The sequence below is a fragment of the Paroedura picta genome, chromosome 3 (assembly GCF_049243985.1).
Source record: "Paroedura picta isolate Pp20150507F chromosome 3, Ppicta_v3.0, whole genome shotgun sequence".
NCBI lineage: Eukaryota > Metazoa > Chordata > Lepidosauria > Squamata > Gekkonidae > Paroedura > Paroedura picta.
The window spans coordinates 4,050,343-4,070,496 of record NC_135371.1 but is presented as its reverse complement, the minus strand read 5'-3'; the positions used below and the strand labels follow the sequence as shown (position 1 = coordinate 4,070,496).

At 48.6% G+C, this 20,154-nt stretch overlaps 2 protein-coding genes across 5 annotated transcripts; both read left to right on the top strand.

Annotated features, from left to right (window-relative positions):
- Positions 1–433: 433 nt before the first annotated feature.
- LOC143834040 (uncharacterized) lies at positions 434–10,915 on the top strand. The gene is made up of 5 exons (XM_077330568.1): positions 434–576; positions 3,499–4,285; positions 5,113–5,239; positions 6,398–10,761; positions 10,879–10,915. The coding sequence occupies exons 2-4, from the start codon at positions 3,542–3,544 to the stop codon at positions 7,195–7,197; spliced, it is 1,671 nt and encodes a 556-aa protein (XP_077186683.1). The 5' UTR covers positions 434–576; positions 3,499–3,541; the 3' UTR covers positions 7,198–10,761; positions 10,879–10,915.
- LOC143834026 (zinc finger protein 500-like) lies at positions 10,769–17,120 on the top strand. Of its 4 annotated transcripts, none has more exons than XM_077330531.1 (5): positions 10,769–10,916; positions 12,028–12,762; positions 14,261–14,381; positions 15,808–15,915; positions 16,076–17,120. In XM_077330531.1, the coding sequence occupies exons 1-5, from the start codon at positions 10,839–10,841 to the stop codon at positions 16,780–16,782; spliced, it is 1,749 nt and encodes a 582-aa protein (XP_077186646.1). In that variant the 5' UTR covers positions 10,769–10,838; the 3' UTR covers positions 16,783–17,120. The 4 variants fall into 4 exon arrangements, with proteins under 4 accessions (XP_077186646.1, XP_077186645.1, XP_077186643.1 ...); XM_077330530.1 differs by having other exon boundaries at positions 15,805–15,915; XM_077330528.1 differs by having other exon boundaries at positions 14,261–14,399.
- Positions 17,121–20,154: the final 3,034 nt, after the last annotated feature.

Here is a 20,154-nt window from a genome sequence, read left to right as displayed (position 1 = left end):
AGGGGCTCATGGGAATTGTAGTCCATGAACATCTGGAGGACCACAGGTTGACTACCCCTGGTTTGGAGGACTAACAGTACACCGTTGGAGACTTCCTAATATTCCTGAATGTGTCTTAATCCCTGAAGTCATCTTGGTCCAAGAAATTGGACAGGTGTGTTGTTTAAGCTGCATGTGGTGCCTCTTGGTGGCTGTGAATGGCTAGACCAGGGATTCCAGCCAGGGGTCTGTGGACCCTCAGGGGTCCGCAGGAGCTCCAGAGGGGTCCGCGGCCTTTCCCCATCTGCCTTAATGGACTTGGCCTCAAGAAAGGGAACTGGCCACTTCCATTGCTCCCTCTCACTCACCTTTGGATTTGCAATCCGCAATACCCTGGGAAGAGGGTGGATGGCATAGATCGGTCTGTAAAACTGAAGGCACTTGGCTGCAAAGGGTTAAAGCGAGCGAGCGCCGCTTGCTAGACGGGCCAAGTATGGATGCAAGAGGAAGGCTCTTTTTTTTTCCTGCTAGGGGCGGAGTTTGGTTCAGAATAGTTCCAAAAGAGGAGGAGGAGGAGGGAGACACAGAGTGCAGAAGGTGAGTTTACGTGCATTCCCTAAAGAGGGGGGGGGCAATATGCAGAAGATATGGGGGGGGGGAGAGAAAGAGCCCACCCAATTTATTTGGCCCCGCCCCGTAATTGATGGGAGGGGGTGTTTGTCTGATCTCAGCAGGATGCCCCCCCCTTCCCATTAGGAGCAAAGATTCCCTGACTCTTTGCAGCTTTTTCCAGGGCAGAGCGGGACTTGGCAACCTGGGGTGGGTGGGGGAGCAGCCCCATAGAGAGAGACGCCCCCTACTCGGTCTGAGAGCGGACTCTTTCTTCTCCTGCCGTTCTTGGGTCTGAAATGCAACTCACTTGGAGTGACTCGTTGCATAATGGGGCTTTCCGTGTACTTTTGCAGCTAGATTCTCTGGTGCAAAACCTACTTCTGAAGCGTGTAGATTTGGTGAACGGAATGGCATGGTAGGGATGCCAGTCTCCAGGTGGGACTTGGGGATCCCCTGGAATTACAGCTCATCTCCAGGAGACAGTTCCCCTGGAGAGAAGGGCTGCTTGGGAGGGGGGACTCCATAGGATTATACCCCACTGAGGCCTCTCCCCGCCCCCAATCCAACTCACTCCTGGCTCCACCCCCAAAGTCTCCAGGTATTTTCCAACCCAGAGCTGGCAACCTGACAGGATTTCCTATTGGTATAGGCAGTTGGTTCAATTCTGCACTCCTCCACATGCAGCCAGCTGGGTGACCTTGGGCTCCCCACAGCACTGATAAAACTGTTCTGACCGAGCAGGAATATCAGGGCTCTCTCAGCCTCACCCACCCCACAGGGTGTCTGTTGTGGGGAGAGGAAAGGGAAGGCGACTGTAAGCCGTTATGAGCCTCCTTTGGGTAGAGAAAAGCGGCATATAAGAACCAACTCTTCTTCTATGGCCTTTGGACCAGAGGTGTCAATTGATTGGCACCAGGATCCATTGAAATATAGGACAGTACAGAAAAAGTTGCAAGTGCAGAGCATATTTAGAGAAAGCTGCTCTGAGATCTGGAACACTGTGCCCCAAGAATCGAATGAAATTCTATTGAATAGAAGGTTGGCTTTTATACCCTGCTTTTCACTGCCCGAAACAGTCTCAAAGTGGCTTATAATAGCCTTCCCTTTTGCTCCCCACAACAAAGCTCCTGGGAGGTAGGTGGGGCTGAGAGAGTTCTGACAGAACTGTTATGTGAGAAGACCTCAAACAGGACTGTGACCTGTACAAAGTCTTACAACTGGTTAGACGTGGAAAAGTGGGAGATGAAACCCAGCTCTAAAGAACAGAAGCCTCCGCTCTTAACCACTATACCAGGGGTTGTTAACCTGTGGTCCTCCAGATGTTCATGGACTACAATTCCCATGAGCCTCTGACAGCGTTTGCTGGCAGGGGCTCATGGGAATTGTAGTCCATGAACATCTGGAGGAGCACAGGTTGACTACCCCTGAACTATACCATTGATTTTGTTAGCAGCCATGGATTTTAACATAACATTTGATTTTGGGCAAATCGAACTGTTGCAATTACATGTCATTTGTTTTTAATGACTATTGAAGAGCAATAACTTTTGGTTACTTTGCTGTCTTTTTCTGGTTGAACAACCTGTTGCTTTAGCACCTAGAGGGGATGGGTTCATTATGAAGTTTGAAACTTAAATTATTGAATACAGTGGTACCCCAATAGAAACAATAACGATTGTGCATTAGAGGTAATAACTTAAACATTAAAATAAAGTAAGGGAAATATTTTCTGCTTATACATTTTGTTTATACATTCTGAGGCAAAGTTGGTTTTTATGCCCTGTTTTTTACTATCCAAAGTAGTCTCAAAGAGACTTACGCTCATCTTCCCTCCGTCTCCCCACAACAGACACTCTGTGAGGTAGGTGGGGCTGAGAGAGCTCTGACAGAACTGCTCAGTGAGCTCTGACAGAACTGCTCAGTGAGCTCTGACAAGACTATTCTTAAACAAAAAAAAGAAAGATTGGAATGGCGTCCATGGGAGAAGCAGGCATGTTGTGGAACTGGAATGACACGTCCCAGAGTGGATTGATGGTCCCTGGGAGAAGCAACACTGCTGTGGGACCGGAATGCCAGGCCTTAGGATAGAATGACAGCCCCTGGGGATGGCATGAATATTCTGGGACTGGAATGACAGCCCCCAGAGTGGAATCACCACCTGTGAGAATGCCTCCGCGACGGCGGGGGGGGGTTGTCATTCCAGCCCTAGAGCAGGTTTCGAGCAGGTTTCATTTTCATGGCAATTTTTTCACTGTATCAGTGTATTTCAGCGGAGCCCCATGCAAGCCTGTTGGCATTCCTGACACCCATTATCTCCAAAGGGCCTGTAGGCAGCTGCTATTCCTCCCAATAGGTATCCTTGGCATTTGTTTCCACACATCTCTGTGTTGCATAACGGTTGGTGTGTTAAGACCTCAGAGGTCCGGATGAAAATCTCCTCGCTGGGTGAAATTTGGCCGTTTTACTTTCTGACCGACTGACCTCACTGGCTGGTTGTGAGGAGATCGAGTGAGAGGGGAAAGCTGTGGATGCTGCACTGTGGCTTGTTAGAGGAAAAAATGGCCAAAAATGGGGACTGGTTGACATGTAGATATCAAACCCGACTCTCCAGATTAGAGGCTGCCAAACTTAGCCACCACACCAAGCCACTTTGAAACTCATTTGGGTACTGAAAAGTGGGGCATAACAACCAACTCTTCTTCAGGTAACGTCATTCAAAAATACCAAAGACCACCCCGGTTGATCCAGAGTTCATTGTAGGATGGAGAAATCCTTTGGGAGAGATTTCCTGAAGTGGTCCTTGAGTCTGCTGTCGTTGCAGGTGGCCGTTCCACCTGCCCTCGCCTTTCAGTTTTGCTTCTGTTTTGTTCCCGCTGAGGCTCTTTCCTTCTCCTCCTGCCCGTCTAGGACACCTTCGCTCTGAGAGACTGTGACCGTGAGAGAGTCTGCGATGAAAATGGAGGAGGAAGAGTCAGCGAGTGGGCCCCAAGAGCGGGGCACCAAAGGAGGCAGAGCAGACGTTCACCTGCTCCAGGTGGGCACTCTCGGGCAGGTCTTGGAAGGAATACCGGAAGGAATTCTGGTGAAACAGGAGCCAGCCGATGGCTCCCTTGAGCAGTGGGAAGTCCAGTGGCAGGAGTTTCTAAAGACGGTGGAGAGGCCTCAGTCCAGGTGGGTGATTGCGGAGTTGCCTCAGGAACCCACCCCCTGGGACGACACCAAGGCCTTCCTGGCTTCCTTTGAGCAGGTGGCCGAAGCCTGCCGGTGGCCCCAGGAAGAGTGGGTGACCCGGCTCCTGCCGGCCCTCAGCGGGGAACCCGAACAGGCGTTCAGCAACTTGGATGTCCGGGACAGAGGCGACTATGCCAAGGTGAAGGCAGCCATCTTGCGAGGGGACGCCATGTGGAGGGAGAGGCAGCGCCAATACTTCCGCCGCTTCTGCTACCAGGAGGCTGAGGGGCCGAGAGGGACGTACAGCCGGCTCCAGGAACTCTGTCATGGCTGGCTGAGGGTGAAGAGGCAGACCAAGGAGCAGATCCTGGAGCTCCTGATTCTGGAGCAGTTCTTGACCATCCTGCCCCCGGAGATCCAGAGCTGGGTGAGGGAGAGCGGCCCAGAGACCTGCTCCCAAGCAGTGGCCCTGGCCGAGGAGTTCCTGCAGATGCAACGGGAGGCCCACAGAGGGAAGCCGCAGGTGAGATGAGAAGAGCTTGGGTTTTTGTACCCTGCTTTCTATTCTCTATACTCTATTTGAGAGTCCTCAAAGCAGCTTACAATTGCTTTCCCTTCCTTTCCCTGTAACAGACGCCCTGTGAGGTGGGTGAGGCTACTAGAGCTCTGACAGAACTGCTCTGTGAGAACAGAGCTAACAGGACTGTGCACTAGCCCAAGGCTGCCTGCATGTGGAAGAGGAGTGGGGAATCCAGCCCAGTTCTCCAGATTGCTAGCTGCCGTTCTTACCCACTACACCAAGCTGGTTTCACCCTGGTCAGTCACGGGAGGGAATCTGGGGTGGGCACAGGAAGTTCCTCTGAGTCAGACCCTTGGTCATTCTTGTTTAATCTGTCAGAAAGTGGGTCTCCAGGAGAGGACTTTCCCATCATATGTAAGTCGAGATCCTTTCAGCTGGAGTACTGGAGACTGAACCCGGGACCTCCTGAATACAAAGCGAAGCCTCCAACACTAAGTTGTGGCCCTCTCCCTAAATGAGTCCGACCCTTCTGCATGCCAAGCAGAAGCTCTCTGACTGAGCTAGGGCTCCACCTCTCTAAATAAACCTGCCTTTGATTGAGTTACATGCATGGGCTGTCTCATTCTTTTTAAACTGGGGATGCTGGGAATTGATACCTGGGGCCTTCTGTGTGCCAAAAACATGCTTTGCCACTGAGCCAAATCCCCCTCAAATGTCAGCAGGTGGCCATCTTAGCCCTGGGTTGAGCTCCGGTTGCCCTAGGGTCAAAGGCTGCTCTGTTGTGTTGAAGGCGTGGCCCGAGCTTTCCCCGTCCATTTCTGCTCTTTCAGACGCTGACGAAGCACAAGGAGGCGGCTGTGATTCCCTTCGAGGCGGAGCTGGCTCTGACTGGGCGTAGGGAGAGGCAGCCATCGCAGGAGGCCCTGCCAGTGGCCAATGAGGAAGCCAGGCTTCAGGGTGAGTATTGTGATAGGCCGTTCTGTGGTTGGTGGGTTCTATCCCTGTGTGCTTTGGCTCAGTTCATTAGCCTTGGCAATTACTGAAGCCCGAGACAGCCGAACCGAGCCGAAGCGCACATCCCTAGGTTTTATCCGTATGTGTTGCGTCCTGTCCTGGGTCCATTCTGCACACCATAAGTAATGCACTATCAATGTGCTTTGGCAGCTGGATTTTCCCATGCAGAACAGCTAAATCTACTTTTAAAGTGCATTGAAAGTGCATTATCTATTGTGTGCGGAATGTAGGCTGCTGATGGTTATGTATGTTACTGGTCTTGTGTTGGAACTCCTGTACGGGCTTCTTGCTAAAGCCCACCGTCACACCTAGAACAGGGATTTTGGAACAGATGGTTCATTGCGGAACTTTAGATAATATCTTTCTGCCAACCTGGCGGCAAGCATTTCAGCAAATTCTGCTTAAAACTAAAAGGTGCTAACCACTGCTAGCAATTGATTATATATGTGCTCATAATTCTTTTAATGTGCACATCTTTATTGTACATAAAACGTTCCCCATGCAATCCCGTCTCAAGTGAATGGAAACAAATCCAAATTGCTGATATTTCCCCATCTCTGGAATTAGTTACCCATTTTCATAATGCTGCCTGTAAATATACTCTTACACTTTGCCTCGGTATGAACCGAACACTTCCGTGCCAGGACATAATATCTGAAGAAGTGTGCATGCACACGAAAGCTCATACTGTGAATCAAGCTTTGTTGGTTTTAAAGGTGCCCCTGGACTCAAATTTTGTTCTGCTACTTCAGACCCACACAGCTACCCACCTGAATCTAATAAGTTAAGAAGCAGTGTGAGGTAGTAGTGGTAGTAATACACAATCAAATCACCCCAAGGCCTAAAAACAGCATGAAATCCCCTAACCTAAAATTATATTCATGGAACAGCCTAGAACAGGGGTAGCCAAATGTTGATGGACTAGGGACTCATGGGAATTGTAGTCCATAGACATCTGGATGGCCACCATTTGGCTGCCCCCAGTCTAGAAGTAGACCATATTAAAGAGCTTAAAACATCCTCAAAAGCAATAGAAAAGGCTTCTGAAAGACACAAACAAAGTTCTTCTTTCTCCTCCCTTTCTGTTTTTATTCCCAAAAGGTTACATGCAGGTGAGAAAACATCAAGAGAAAACCAGTCCTATAGACTGTTTGGAGCTCGCAGAAACGGGTGGCAGTTTCCGAAGGAGAGCGACGGAGTCTATTTCTGAGGGAGGGGGAAGATCTGAGGATGGGCAGAAGAGAGCCCACCCAAGGAACAGGCTGAGCCATCCCAGTTCTGGTGGGGCAAAGAAAGTCCTCATTGAAAACCTAGCAGGGCCCAAAGATGAGCCTCCGGCGGCTGCTGAGGGAGCCTTCGGAGAAGAGCTGGCCCTTCCCCGACACGAAGGACCCCCAAATCAGGACATCTCCTCACGTCCTGGAAGGAGTGTCGTTCGCAAGGACCTGCTGATGCGGCATCCGCGGATACACACGTCGGACAAACCGCGGAAATGCTTGTACGGCGGGAAGACTTTCTGCCCGAGGCCGAGCCTGATATTTCATGAGAGAACCCAGGCTGAGGAGAAACCCTTCCAGTGTTCTGCCTGCGGGAAGCGGTTCACTCGTAATTCCCTCCTCATCAAACACGAAAAGACCCATGGGGGAGAGAAGCTCTACAAATGCTCGACCTGCGGGAAGGGCTTTGTTTATAGCTGGAACCTCATCAAACACAAGAAGAAGCACACAGGGGAGAAACCATACCAGTGCTCGGCCTGCGGGAAAACCTTCTTTGAGCGGTCGGACCTCCTCAGACACGAGAGAACCCACACGGGGGAGAGACCCTTTAAATGCTCTCTTTGCGAGAAGGGCTTCAGTCAGAAGTGGCTGCTGATCAAACATGAGCGAACCCACACAGAATAGAGCATGGGTGGCCAAACTGTGGCTCTCCAAATGTCCTACAATACAATAACCATGAGCCCTTGTTAGTCGGCCATGCTGGCAGGGGCCCATGGTAACTGTAGTCCATGGAGAGCCACAGTTAGGCTACCCCTGAGGAATACTCGCAGTCCTTGTTTGGGCCTAAGGCCGCTTTTATTATAAAATATACGTGCATTTCATTATTATTTTCCTCCTGTGCCTATGACAAGCAGCAGAGTTTTCAGCTTGTTTTGGTTTCCTCGGGAGGTGGTGAAATCCATCGAGGCTGGAGAGCCATCTGACGGAGAGGCTGATTCTGTGAAGGTTCAAGGGGGTGGCAGGTTACAGTAGATGAGCGATAGGGTTGTTAGTGTCCTGCATCGTGCAGGGGGTTGGACTAGATGACCCAGGGGGTCCCTTCCCACTCTATTATTCTATGATTCCATGGTTGTGTTCGTCTTCAGACACAATAGTTCCATGTATGGCAGTCTTTGCTCCTCAGTTGATCCGCCAGTATTTTGGATCATCTTACGCCAACACAACAAGCTAGTTTTGGAACTGTTGTGTCTGAAGGTGAACACATTCGAAACAAGCTGAAAACTGGGCTGCTTGTCATAGACATAGGATGAAAATGGATGGTGAAATGTAGATTACAAGAATTTGTAAACATGTAAACATTTATCGGACGACAAGACCACCTATGGGCATGTCAACCTGCTGTCTCCTCCCCAAATGGCCACTGATGGGCCTGGAGGGGGTGGGAAGTGGAAGGCCTCCAGGTGGCCATGTACACACCTGTGCTTCCCAACCATATTCTGCACGATCGCACCACTTCCTGGGTTTCTCACTGGCTGAAGAATGTTTCAGGGGGTTCTCAGTGATAAAAAAGTTGAGAAAGGCTGTAATCTCAGTTGAGTGCTGTAGTGCTGAACCAGCAGCACCATAGAGATGGAGCCAACGGAGTCCAGGCATCTCAGTGGTGCTGCTATAATGAAAAGTTCTGTACCTAGAACATTTCCCCAAAAGTCCGCAGAAGTTCATGTGGCAAAAAAGGCCCTGGGCGGGGGGCAGTGTTGTAGGAAGGACTGTGGGCATTTTAAACAGCACACCTGAGTGATACAGAAGCGCCACAAAGGGGTGGAAAGCAGAAGACAGCAGCTTCCTTCAAAAGGGACTCAACCATGCTTTGCTAACCTGCTGCAAGTGAGTCTGTATGAACAGGTAAATAAAGTCTGCTAGCAGCTGGTTCCTAAAACAGGGTCAGTCTGAAACGACGGGGAAATCCGTTATACACCCCCAAACCTCCACCCGGTCTTCCTCAGAGTTGTTTTTTAAAGTGGAAAGCTGTTTCTAAGAGAAGGGCAAGGAGCATTTCCTGTTGGCAGCAGAGGAGAAGACCCACAACCATGACTTTAAACAGCGTGTAGAATGGTGCGTGGCTAGATATCAGGGGAAACATTTTCACAGTCCGAGTAGTTCAGCAATGGAATCAGCTGCCTCCCCCCCCCACCCCATTTTCTGTCTTCAAGCAGTGACTGGATAGATATTTGCCTTGGATACTTGAGGCTGATCCTGCATTGAACAGGGGGTTGGACTAGGTGGCCTGTATGGCCCCTTCCAACTCTATGCTTGTATGAAAAGGTAACTACAAAATCAGCATTAGTAGGGTAGGGGGCTAACGTACAAATAATAAATGCATATTTTATTTCTATACCGCCCTTTTCTGGTGGGCTGAAGGCGGTTGACCCCAAAGTTTAAAACAGTAACCTTAGAACATTTTTACAGCAATAAAACAATAAAAATTGCCTCTTTTAAAACTTTGTCCTTATTAGGAGGGGTTTTCTAGCAGCTGGTTTTTGGGTAGTTTCCCTCAAACGTACTGTGGTCCCGAACTCAACTGAAGCTTCCTTCCTTTGCCTGGTGGGTGTAGTGCTTAAAAAAGAGCCCATTCCGCACACGCTGGATAATGCACTTTCACTGTGCTTTTGCAGCTGGCTTTTCTTGTGCGGAACTGGATAATGTACTTCCAAAGTACATTAACTATGTGTGCGGAATAAGACCTGCTCATAGTTTAGCACTTGGAGAAAAGCCATGCGCATAACCTGATCCTGGCAGCCTTTTTTCTTACCTGCCTTCATCTGCGAGAAGAAAATGCACCTGCTGTATTTCAGCACTGAGGTTACTAATGTGCCAAGGACACCGCTGTCAGTTCCTAAAATGGGTTGAGGAGCTGGAGGGTTCGTATCTCAGCCCATATTCCTGAATCAAGAGATCGGGACTGAAAATGTAGAGTTGGTTCCTCTATGCTGAGAGTCCCATCCCCGTTCTCATATGTAGTGAACCCAAAGCTTTGCCAAGTTATTGTTATTTTATTATTATTACTACTTAGATTTCTAAGCCACTCTTCCAAGACCAGCGCAAGAGTTTTATACATCCAGACATCAGGGCCCTGACATGTTTTGTAGCGATGGGAAGAATTTTTTTTCATTCACACTTTTGCTATTAAAACTGTACAGATTCTGCTTTTTATTTGTGGAGAGGCGAGCGGGGGTGTGTGTGTGTGCTATAAAACTACATTGGTCAGCTTGGATTGCTCTCCTGTTTTCCCTTGCCTGCCTAAAGCAGAAATCTCAGCTTGTTCCCCTCTGAAATCGGAACCTCTGCTGAATGGCAGGAAGGAAGGGAGGCAACAAAAAGAGTATATCTTTTGGGGAGGGAAACAAAGATCTTGACAGGAATGATTTCTCTTACTGAGCAGCAAAAGAACCAAAACCCCTTAGTTTTATTTAAATGTTCGAAACCACCTTCCTGTAAATAAGCTTCCTAAATTCCTATTTATTTTTTCACTACATTTATATTGTGCCTTTCTGCCCCAAAGTGGCTACAATCTGATGGAAACTCAAATCTGGGAATCCTAAAGTTATTAAGGGATGTGGAATGGCATGGCATGGGGCAGGGTTTCCCCCTCTGTACATTTATAAATTTATTCAAAAAAAAGTCTAAAATCCTGCATGTGCAATTAGCCAACTAGCAGCTGGCTCCTGGCTCCTGGATCTAATCAGTTTATATACCTGGCGATATCATGAAAGAAGATTAAAATCACCATTCCATATGAGACTGAGATATTCTTTTTAGTGCCATGGCACAGATTCTCTTTATTGGTGGCAAAACTATACCTGCACGGAGCACCTTTCCCAAGTGCCCCAGAGACACCAGGGCCCATTCCGCACACATAGGATAATGCACCTTCAATGTGCTTTGGCAGCTGGATTTTCCTGTGCAGAACAGGAAAATCTACTTCTAAAGTGCATTGAAAGTTCATTATCTACTGTCTGCAGAATAGGCCCTGTTTGCTTTCTGCCTGGCTGCCCTTCCGGAAGAGCATCCGGTTGTGCGCTGGCCCTGGTCCCAAAGGGGTTAAGTCGACAGAGCATCGCTTCCTAGACAGGGCAGGAGAGACATGAGGAAAAACAATAATAAGGGGGGAGAGTCTTTTCCTGTGGGAGGGGACAGGACAGGTTCGCTTTGCTTGTCCTTTGGAGAAAGAGGAGAGTCTGGATCAGACAGGTGAGAGAAGAACGGTGTTGTTTGGGGAGGGGGAAAGGCAGGAAAGAGGGGGCAGGAGAAAGGTGTTTCCCCTCCCCATGAGACTGATCCCCCGTTCCTACTTTTCACCTTTGCCAGCCTTCAGGTGGGGACTGAAGTTTACAGCTGATCTCCAGGTGAGAGTTCTTTCCCCTGTTTGGGTTGGGAAATATTTGGGGACTTGGGATGAAGCTGGGAGTGAGCAGAATTTGGGGCAGCAGGGAGGGACTTTAGTGGAGTACAATGCTAAGGAATCCTTCCTCCAAAGCAGCCCTTTTCTCCAGGGAAACTGATCTCTTTAATCTGGATATATATAAGCTATAATTCCAGGGGATCCTCAGGTACCACCTGGAGGTTGGCACCTCTAGAAGGGTGATATAAACACCAACTCTTCCTCTTCTAGTTGTGCATAAAAGTTACAGTGATGTACAATACAAAACAACTTTTTTGGGGGTATACCATTTTTAAAGGGTGATTGTCTTACAATTAGGGTTGTTACGGTATCTGTGAAGTTATGGAAAAATGAAATCTTTCCTGGTTGGATAATAGAAAAGATATTCGCTTTTAACATGATATTGTTCACTCACAAAGATCCCAAGATACAAATGAAAATATAAAGGAACCCACAGTGTGAAGGAGTAACACCACATGGGTTTCTGTAGAATTGTTTGATAGGTAAGTGACGTAGATTTCTATAGCAAAGAAAGACAAAGTTGGTGATATTGTAATGGGAAAGATGGCAGGTGAGCTTTTCTCCTTTTAACCAAAGTTTTTTTGGGAATCGATATGATACATTTTCAGAATTTGGAGCCATACATTTCACAAATTAAATATGTGAGAATGTGAAATACAAAATATAAAGGAAATTTTCTCATAATGTTTGGATAATTAGAAAATGATGTGTGAAGAAAGTTGGTTTTTATACCCCACTTTTCACTACCCAAAGGAGTCTCAATGCAGCTTACAATCACCTTCCCTTCCTCCCCCCATAACAGACGCCCTGTGAGGTAGGTAAGGCTGAAAGAGCTCTGAGAGAACTGCCCTATGGGAACAGCTCTGGCAGGACTGTGACAAGCCAAAGGTCACCCAGCTGGCTGCATTAAATGGCAACTTCCAGACCTGAGGGTCACTGTTTTAAATTGTCTGGCTTTCTCACCCATTTTTTGATCAAGGGTCACCATGTCTGTTTAAAGCAAATGTTCTTGAGTTCTGTGCTGTGCAAACTCATATCTTTGTGGGGTCACCCAGGGGAAGAAAATGGAAGCACAATACCTCCTAAGACACCCCTCCAAGAAGAAGTCCGAAAAATCTCTTCATGTCCTCCAGGCTGGATATGTCAAAGACTTCCTGCAAAGGAGAGCAGGAGAAGCCGTCAAACAGGAACCAGCAGAGGGTTCTCCTCAGCAGTGGGAAGTCCAATGGCAGGAGTTTCTCAGGACAGTGGACTCTTCTCGGTCTCAGTGGACAGTTTCCCATTTGCCCGAGAAACCTTCACCCTGGGAGGACACCAGGGGCTTCCTGGCCTCCTTTGAGCAAGTGGCCGAAGCCTGCCGGTGGCCCCAGGAAGAGTGGGTGACACGACTCCTGCCGGCCCTCAGCGGAGAAGCCCAGCACGCCTTTGTCAGTTTGGGGGCCAGAGACAGAGAGGATTATGGGAAAGTGAAGGCAGCCATCTTGAAAGGGGACGCCATCAGCAGGGAGAAAATTCGCCAACACTTTAGGCACTTTTGTTACCAAGAGTCCGACGGGCCAAGAGGAACGCACAGCCGGCTCCAGGAACTTTGCTATCGGTGGCTGAGGGTGGAGAAGTGCACCAAGGAGCAGATCTTGGAGATGTTGATCCTGGAGCAACTGCTGAGCATCCTGCCGCCAGAGATCCAGAGCCAGGTGCAGGAGAGTGGACCCCAGAGCTGCTCCCAGGCGGTGTCCCTGGCTGAGGAGCTCCTCTCAAGGCAGAGAGAGGCCCAAAGACAGGAAGAGCAGGTGAGGCAAATTTGTTGTGTTGTTTCTATGCCTACAGGACCTCAGGTGAGGAGCTGCAGGCCAGATGTGGTGTAAAGCCCAAAGAGTTGCAGATGTGGCATAAAGCCCAAAGCGCTGCATTTTTATTAGAACCTCACAGTTCTCTCATCTCCCCCAAATGTGGGGCAGTCAATTGTATGTGAGCCAGGATGATTCAGGATTTTTAGGAAAAATTGTCCCCTCCAGAAGATTCTGTTATTTTAAAATTCAATATCTGAGCTCTCCCTCATGGAATGGATTAATGCATTTGTTTGTTTGTTCATTTAGAAGAACTGGTTCTTATATTCTGCTTTTCTCTACCAGAAAGAGTATCTAAGCAGCTTACAATTGCCTTTACTTCCTCTCCCCACAACACCCTGTGACGGGAGATGGGGCTTAGAGAGCTCTGACAAAACTTCTCTGGGTGCAGCACTATCAGGGCTGTGATGAGCCCAAGGTCACCCAGCTGGCTGCATGTGGAGGAGTGTGGAATCAAACCAGGCTCAACAGATTAGAAGCCCGCACTCCTAACCACTACACCAAGCTGGCATACTTATTGGTTGGTTGGTTGGTTGATTGATTGATTGATTGCACCCTTATTTCTCCTTTCTGCCCAATATCATCACCTCCTTAGGCAGCCTGTTCCACCGCTGAACAACTCTGCCTGGGAAAAGACTGAAGGACTTGGGAACGAAACTAAATATGATCAGACAGTGACCGTTTATGCACTGGAGGTTTCATGCTGGGCTGCAGGCTGGAGTTTTAGTCATGGCAGGTTGTCCCACCTCTTCCTGCACCCACATGGGGGAGCATTTTGCCTGGTGCACCTCACCCACCCTCAATTTGTACTCCTGCACGAGAGCTGGGGCAGTGAAGTTCCCAGTGCGTAAACGGTCAGTGTGATGCAGTAGCAAAGAAGGTGAATACAGTACTGGGCTGTACCAAGAAAGGCATCACATCTAAATTGTAAAATGTCATCGTCCCACTGTTTACAGCATTGCTCAGACCCCAGTGTTTGTGCAAGTTCTGGAGGCCCCACTTCAGAAATGACGTGGACAACATGGAGAGTGTTCAGAGGAGAGCAGCGAGGATGATCTGGGGCCTGGGGACCAGCCCCTGTGAGGAAAGGCTGAGGGACTAGAGAATATTCAGCCTGGAAAAGAGGAGGTTGAGAGGGGACAGGATGGCTCTCTTGAAGTATTTGAAAAATGGTCACTTGGAGGAGGGCAGAGAGTAGTTCCTGTTGGCAGCAGAGGAGAAGGCCCCAACATAACCAGCTAGATATTGGAGGGGTGGGGGGTTCAGAGTAATGCAGCAGTGGAAGGTGGGGAGCTCCCCCTCATTGGTGGTGTTTAAGCAACTATTGGATAGATAATTATCATGGATGCTTTAGGCTGATCCCGCATTGAGCAGGGGGTTGAACTAGGTGGCCTGCATGGTCCCTTCCAACTCTTTCTAGGATTCTATTCTATGATTTCAGGTTCCCTTGGAAGAGGCTTCTGTGAGTATCTCGGAGGGAGGCCGGGATCCATCCGAAAGCAGGCAGAGACAATTCTGCATTGAAACTAATCTGGAAGACACTGTGGATAGAAGCTTGCTGGGTAACAATGTTCTGTCAGGTTGTAGCTCAACCGTGTCTCTGTCTTCTCCTTTCCCAGGGTCCCTTCTGCAAACAGAATCTTCTGCAACTAGCATCTGTGGTCTATAGATGCTGTGTATCACTTGCTGAAACTAGGATCCTGCTAGGGATATTTGCATGATTTAATGTGTTTAGTTAATAGTTACAACAAACAACACGAACAAAAACCCAACCTCGAAGACAGGCCAGAACCCCACCGGTTAGGGTTCAAACCAAATGGAGAAAAATAGCAACAATTTATTATTAGAGCTCAAAAGTGTTTAAAAGTCGTAAAAGAATATCTGTTTGGCATACTCAAAACATCTGTTAGTACACGGGTAAGGGGAAATGGCAGCATTAATTTTTCATTATTTCTGTTACTCACAGGTTTTTTACCCCACTGTTGAAGACTGTAAAACTGTGTTATGTACAACTGTGTGTATCTGTATAGAACCATAGAATCATAGAGCTTGAAGGGACCTCCAAGGTCATCTAGTCCAACTCTTGGCAGGATGCAGGAAATTCACAACTGACACAATCCCTTCTGCCCACCCACTAAGTTGACAGTTCTAAGTTCACAGAATCAACATTCCTGTCAGATGGCTCTCCAGCCTCTGCTTAAAAACTTCCAAAGAAGGAGATCCCCCCACCTCCTGAGGAAGTCTGTTCCACTGAGGAACCCTCTGATGAAGATCAGTATGAATGAAATGCACGTGTTGCCATTTGTGATGTACTAATGGAGATTTTTATGTGTACCAAATAGGTATTCCGTTACAGTTGTTAATATTTATGCCTTGCTTCCATTCTGTTTTTAGAATTCTGGTTGGTTTCTGCAACCCTCACTCCTGTTGCATGTATTGGATCACTCTGTAAAATTTGCCTTGAGTCCAAGGTGGATGGTAAATAATGTCAATAAATAAACAAATGGCCAGCATTCGCCTCTAAAATGAACCCAAGGACCTAAGGAGAGTCCTGCTGGATGAGGCCAATAGTCCATCTAGACCAGCACCCCATCTCACACAGTGGCCAAGATCAGTTCCTCTGGAGGGCCAACAATAGGGCAGAGAGGCCAAGGCCTTGTCCCAATGTTGTCTCCTGCCTTTGGGATTCAGAAGATTGGTGGCTCTGAATGTGGAGGTTCCCTTCAGTCCTCTTGACTAGCAGCCATTGATAGACCTCTCCTCCTTGAATCTACCTAATCCCCTTTGAAAGTTGTTTATTCTTGTGGCCATCACTGCATCCTCTGGCAGCAAATTCCACATTTTGATTACTTTCTGAGTAAAGAAGTAAAGAAATGGTGACAGCTTGATCTGCTACCTGGCCTTGCAGATGTCATCTCCAGAAGCATTTTTCATCTAACCCGAATCTTGTTTTTTTTTCATCTAACCCGAATCTTTCTTTGAAAGAAGGGAGCAGTGTGAAGAAGACCCAGGGTCAACGTTTCCCTCACGAAGCCCTCGAAAGCTCAGCAGGAGGCCCACGAGGAAATATTTCTTTCCTGACTGAGCTGGCGGAAGGTGAGTTAACAAATTCTGCTTCCGCACAGAGGCAGGACATGGCTGCAGAAGGAGAAGCGAGGGGATGGAGGAGGAGGACCTCCAGAAGAGGTGGTTGGCCACCCATGAGACAGGATGCTGGTTCAGCAGGGCTTATCTGATGTTCTTTCTTCCTTGGCAGCCAGAGCCTGGATATCCCGAACGGAGGGGGAGACGTACATTCCCCACAGCTCAGACCTGGTGGGACCCTGCGGGACTCTGATGTGGACAGTGAAGCAGGATGCATCTCAGGAAATCTGCTTGGAGGAGGATGTGGAGGAAGGGCACAAGACCCCCAGGGAGACCCCAGCTCAGCCCAGAATGGATGCTCGTAAGAACCAAAACGTCTCTGGGGCTTTTGGGAAAAGCTTCAGCCAGAACGCCAGCTTCGTGAAAACCTCTCGCCCGGGGAGAAGGGTGCACCAATGCCTCACCTGCGGGAAATGCTTTTTCTCCAGCTCCAACCTCATCAGCCACCAGAGAACCCACACCGGACTGAAACCCTACAAGTGTCTGGAGTGCGGCAAGAGCTTCAACCGGAGCACCAATCTCACCACCCACCAGAGGATCCACACGGGGGAGAAGCCGTACACGTGCTTTGAGTGCGGGAAGCGTTTCAGCCGGAGCCATCACCTCGCCTCGCACCAGAGAATCCACACGGGGGAGCGGCCTTATAAGTGCTCGGACTGCAGCAAGTCCTTCTGTGACCAGTCGAGCTTCATTAAGCACAAGAGGACCCACACAGGAGAGAAACCCTACAAATGTCTGAAGTGTGGCAAGAGCTTCGGACAGAACACAACCCTCATCAAGCATCAGAGAGTCCACAGTACGGCAGAATCGCCCATATAAGCATTTACCCAATGGGCACTTGGGTTTCTGAGGGTCAGGAGTTAATTGAGAGAAGCAGGGCCTTTTTGGTTCTTGCCCCATCAATGTGGAACTTTGGTTCTGTGGCCGCTAGGGAGGCTCTGGATGCATGTTATAGTTTGGATAGTTTGAATAACACTGTTTTTAAAATTGTTTTGACCCGCTTGGGGGGTGTTCTGGTTTGAAAGGCAGTGGCATATGGGAAACAAGCAATAAAACTTCATATGGGCTCAGCCCTGCAAAAAGTGTCCCGATATTCAAACAACCCCCTTTTTGTCTGATCAGACTTCAATACCTTGAATAAAACTGTGTTGGTCTTTGCCAGTGGACTCATACTTTGATTGGGTAGAGAAAGGAGGGTACAAAAACCAACTCTTCTTCTTGGTGTAGCTGTTAAGAGGGGCGGCTTCTAATATGGCACACCGGGTTTGATTCCCTGCTTCTCCACATGCAGCCAGCTGAGTGACCTTGGGCTGTCATTTTAGAGCTGTTTTCACAGAGCAATTCTGCCAGAGCTCCCTCAGCCCCACCTACCTCACAGGGTGCCTGTTGTGAAAGCTTGCCACTTAGAGCAGGGGTAGTCAACCTGTGGCCTTCCAGATGTCGATGGACTACAATTCTCATGAGCCCCTGCCAGCAAATGCTGGCAGGGGCTCATGGAAATTGTAGTCCATGAACATCTGAAGGACCACAGGTTGATTACCCCTGACTTAGAGGAGGGCAGGGGGCAGTTCCCACTGGCAGCAGAAGATAGGACCTGCAGCAATGGATTTCAACTACATGTACAACGGCTAGATATCAGGAAATAATTTTAGTTCAGCATTGAAATCAGCTGCCTTAGGAGGTGGTGAGCTCCCCTTGACCGGTGGTCTTCAAGCAATGGCTGGACAGATATTTTTCATGGATGCTTGAAGCTCATCCTGCATTGAACAGGGGTTGGACTGTTCGGGCCTGTATGGCCCTTTCCAACTCTATGGTTCTGTGGTTCTATATCAGCTGTTTGTTGAATGGTGGGTAGGTGGTTTCACCCCTTGCAGCCCAACAAACAGCCTGTCCATGGAGAAAAGCCTCTCCACAAATCAGAAGAAGGGATGTTTTTTTTTCTTTTTTAATACCTCGGTTTTCACGACCTGAAAGAGCGGCTAACAATCGCTTTCCCTTCCTTTCCCCACAGTAGACACCCTATAAGGTAGGTGAGACTGTGAGAACAACTTTAACAGAACTATGACAAGCCCAACGTCATCCAGGTGGCTGCTCGTGGAGGAGTGGGGAATCAAATCTGGCTTACTGAACATTGGGGCCTGTCTTGACTAGGGCCTGTTTTTCAATGATTAGAGGCCTCAAAGGATTTTATCTGGCCTTCCGATCTACAGAATTGATTATAGGCCCATAGGGTCTTATGTAAAGGAGCCAACTGGCTATAACAGGAATTGTAGTCCATGAACATCTGGAGGACCACAGGTTGACTGCCCCTGCTGTAGAGGTTTAAGTTCATTTCTCTAGTGTTGACCTTTTAAGGTTCTTGGCTATTGTTTGGGTCAGGATATTTTATCCCTTTTTGTTTTGGATTGAATTCCAGATGTGCCCATAGGTTCAAATTGGCTGGGAACTCCTGGAGAAGCCATTTTTTCAACCTAGAGGAACGTCACTGTCTCTCTGCCTGCTCTTGAAGGTGACATGGTAGGTGCTGGGCATCCCTCTTTCCAGGGCTGGAGGTCCCACCTGATTTCTGTGTCATCTCTGCTCAACATCAGATCAGCCCTGGGACCTCTGGAGGGCGCACTCTGCCACAGGTGGAGGCCCAACACTTGCCCCTCTTCCACCACTCTGCTGACGGTCAGTGTGGCAGGCTAAAAACCTGAGTGTGACCCTGGGCTTAGATCCCCGCTTCTGTCACAAACGTTCACTAGGTGACCTTGGGCCTGTCACTCATTCACAACCTGGCCTACCTAACAGGGTCGATGTTGTGAAAGAATGGAGGAGAGGAGAGCAATATTCTAAGCTACTTTTGAGTCATAACTTAAAAGTGGAAGATAAATGAATACCTAAATAACTGCAAATGCATGTCCTGAATGGCTCATTACAGAAGAAGAGCTGTTTTTTATATCCCATTTTTTAAATATCCCACATACCTGAAGGAGTGCTAGAGTCACTTACAAACACCTTTCCTTTACTTTCCCCACAAAAAACACCCTTTAAGGTAGATAAGGCGAAGAAAGCTCTAAGAGAACTGCTTTGCAGCAGCAGCTCTATGACTAGCCCAAGGTCACCCAGCTGGCTGCATGTGGAGGAGTGGGGAATCAAACCCAGATTGGAGTTTGCCACTCTTAACCACTACAATCAGCTTCTGCGTGACAAGTTTTGGGGAGCACCAGCCCTCTGCTGGACAAATTAGGACTCCTATCCTCGAGGGGTGGCCAGAATTACAACTCCTCTGCAGACCACAGAGATGAGTTCCCAGGGATGGGCAGGCATAGTGCTCCCTTTCCTAGAAGTAGCCACTGGGGTGGGGGGATCCCTCCCCCACCATGCACAACGGGGAGTCCAGCCGTTGAAAACAAAAGGCAGAGAGCAGTCAGTCCAGTGCCTGTGGAGGAAGTGGACTGGATTAGTGCCTACTTCTGAGAACTGTCACTTTGATCTATTAATGACAGCTGGAAGGATCTGAGATTGTTATTAGTTGAAGTTACAGAAAAAAAATCCCCCTGTTTCAATAGGTGAAATAGCACGCACACCCCCCCCCCCACCTTGATGGTCATGGCCCTTGAATTTAATTATGAAATGGGGGGCAGTGAAGAAGGGAGAGATGTACCCATTTCCTAGAGTCTTGTGCAGCAACTGGGGGAGGGGTGGATAATAAAGGGGCCAGGCCAGGTCTGTCTGGAGACATCTATGAGAAAGTGAAGGGGAGACCCTCCAGCTTGTAGTCACCTGCCCTTCCTTGCCCCACAGCAGACACTCTGTGGGTCCAGTGGGGCTGAGAGAGTTAGAAGAGATCTGTGGAGAGAACTGGTTTTTATACCCCACCTTTCACTGCCTGAAGGAGTCTCTAAGTGGCTTACAGTCACCTCCCCTTCCTTGCCCCACAGCAGACACCCTGTGAGCCCGGTGGGGCTGAGAGAGTTCTGAGAGTACAATTCCCCAGAAGATCAAAGCAGACCAATGTCCCATTGGCCAACCAGGTGCTTTCTGAATAAGTAGGCAGCAACTCAAGAAAGCTCCTCCCCACCACAAAAATTCTAAGTCTTTAAGGTGCTCCTGGACTCTTGCTACAGATGGTTTACAGCAGGGGTGACCAAACTGCGGCTCTCCAGATGTCATGGACTACAATTACCATGAGCCCCTGCCAGCTTT

Excerpts from the sequence above, each read along its gene's own strand:
- LOC143834026 (XM_077330527.1), top strand. The coding sequence starts at position 10,839 with ATGAGACTGATCCCCCGTTCCTACTTTTCACCTTTGCCAGCCTTCAGG. Across the intron at positions 12,763-14,260 it reads CCCAAAGACAGGAAGAGCAG|GTTCCCTTGGAAGAGGCTTC; the intron begins GTGAGGCAAATT and ends CTATGATTTCAG. Across the intron at positions 14,400-15,804 it reads GGGTAACAATGTTCTGTCAG|AAGGGAGCAGTGTGAAGAAG; the intron begins GTTGTAGCTCAA and ends TTTCTTTGAAAG.
- LOC143834040 (XM_077330568.1), top strand. The coding sequence starts at position 3,542 with ATGAAAATGGAGGAGGAAGAGTCAGCGAGTGGGCCCCAAGAGCGGGGC. Across the intron at positions 4,286-5,112 it reads CCCACAGAGGGAAGCCGCAG|ACGCTGACGAAGCACAAGGA; the intron begins GTGAGATGAGAA and ends CTGCTCTTTCAG. Across the intron at positions 5,240-6,397 it reads TGAGGAAGCCAGGCTTCAGG|GTTACATGCAGGTGAGAAAA; the intron begins GTGAGTATTGTG and ends TATTCCCAAAAG.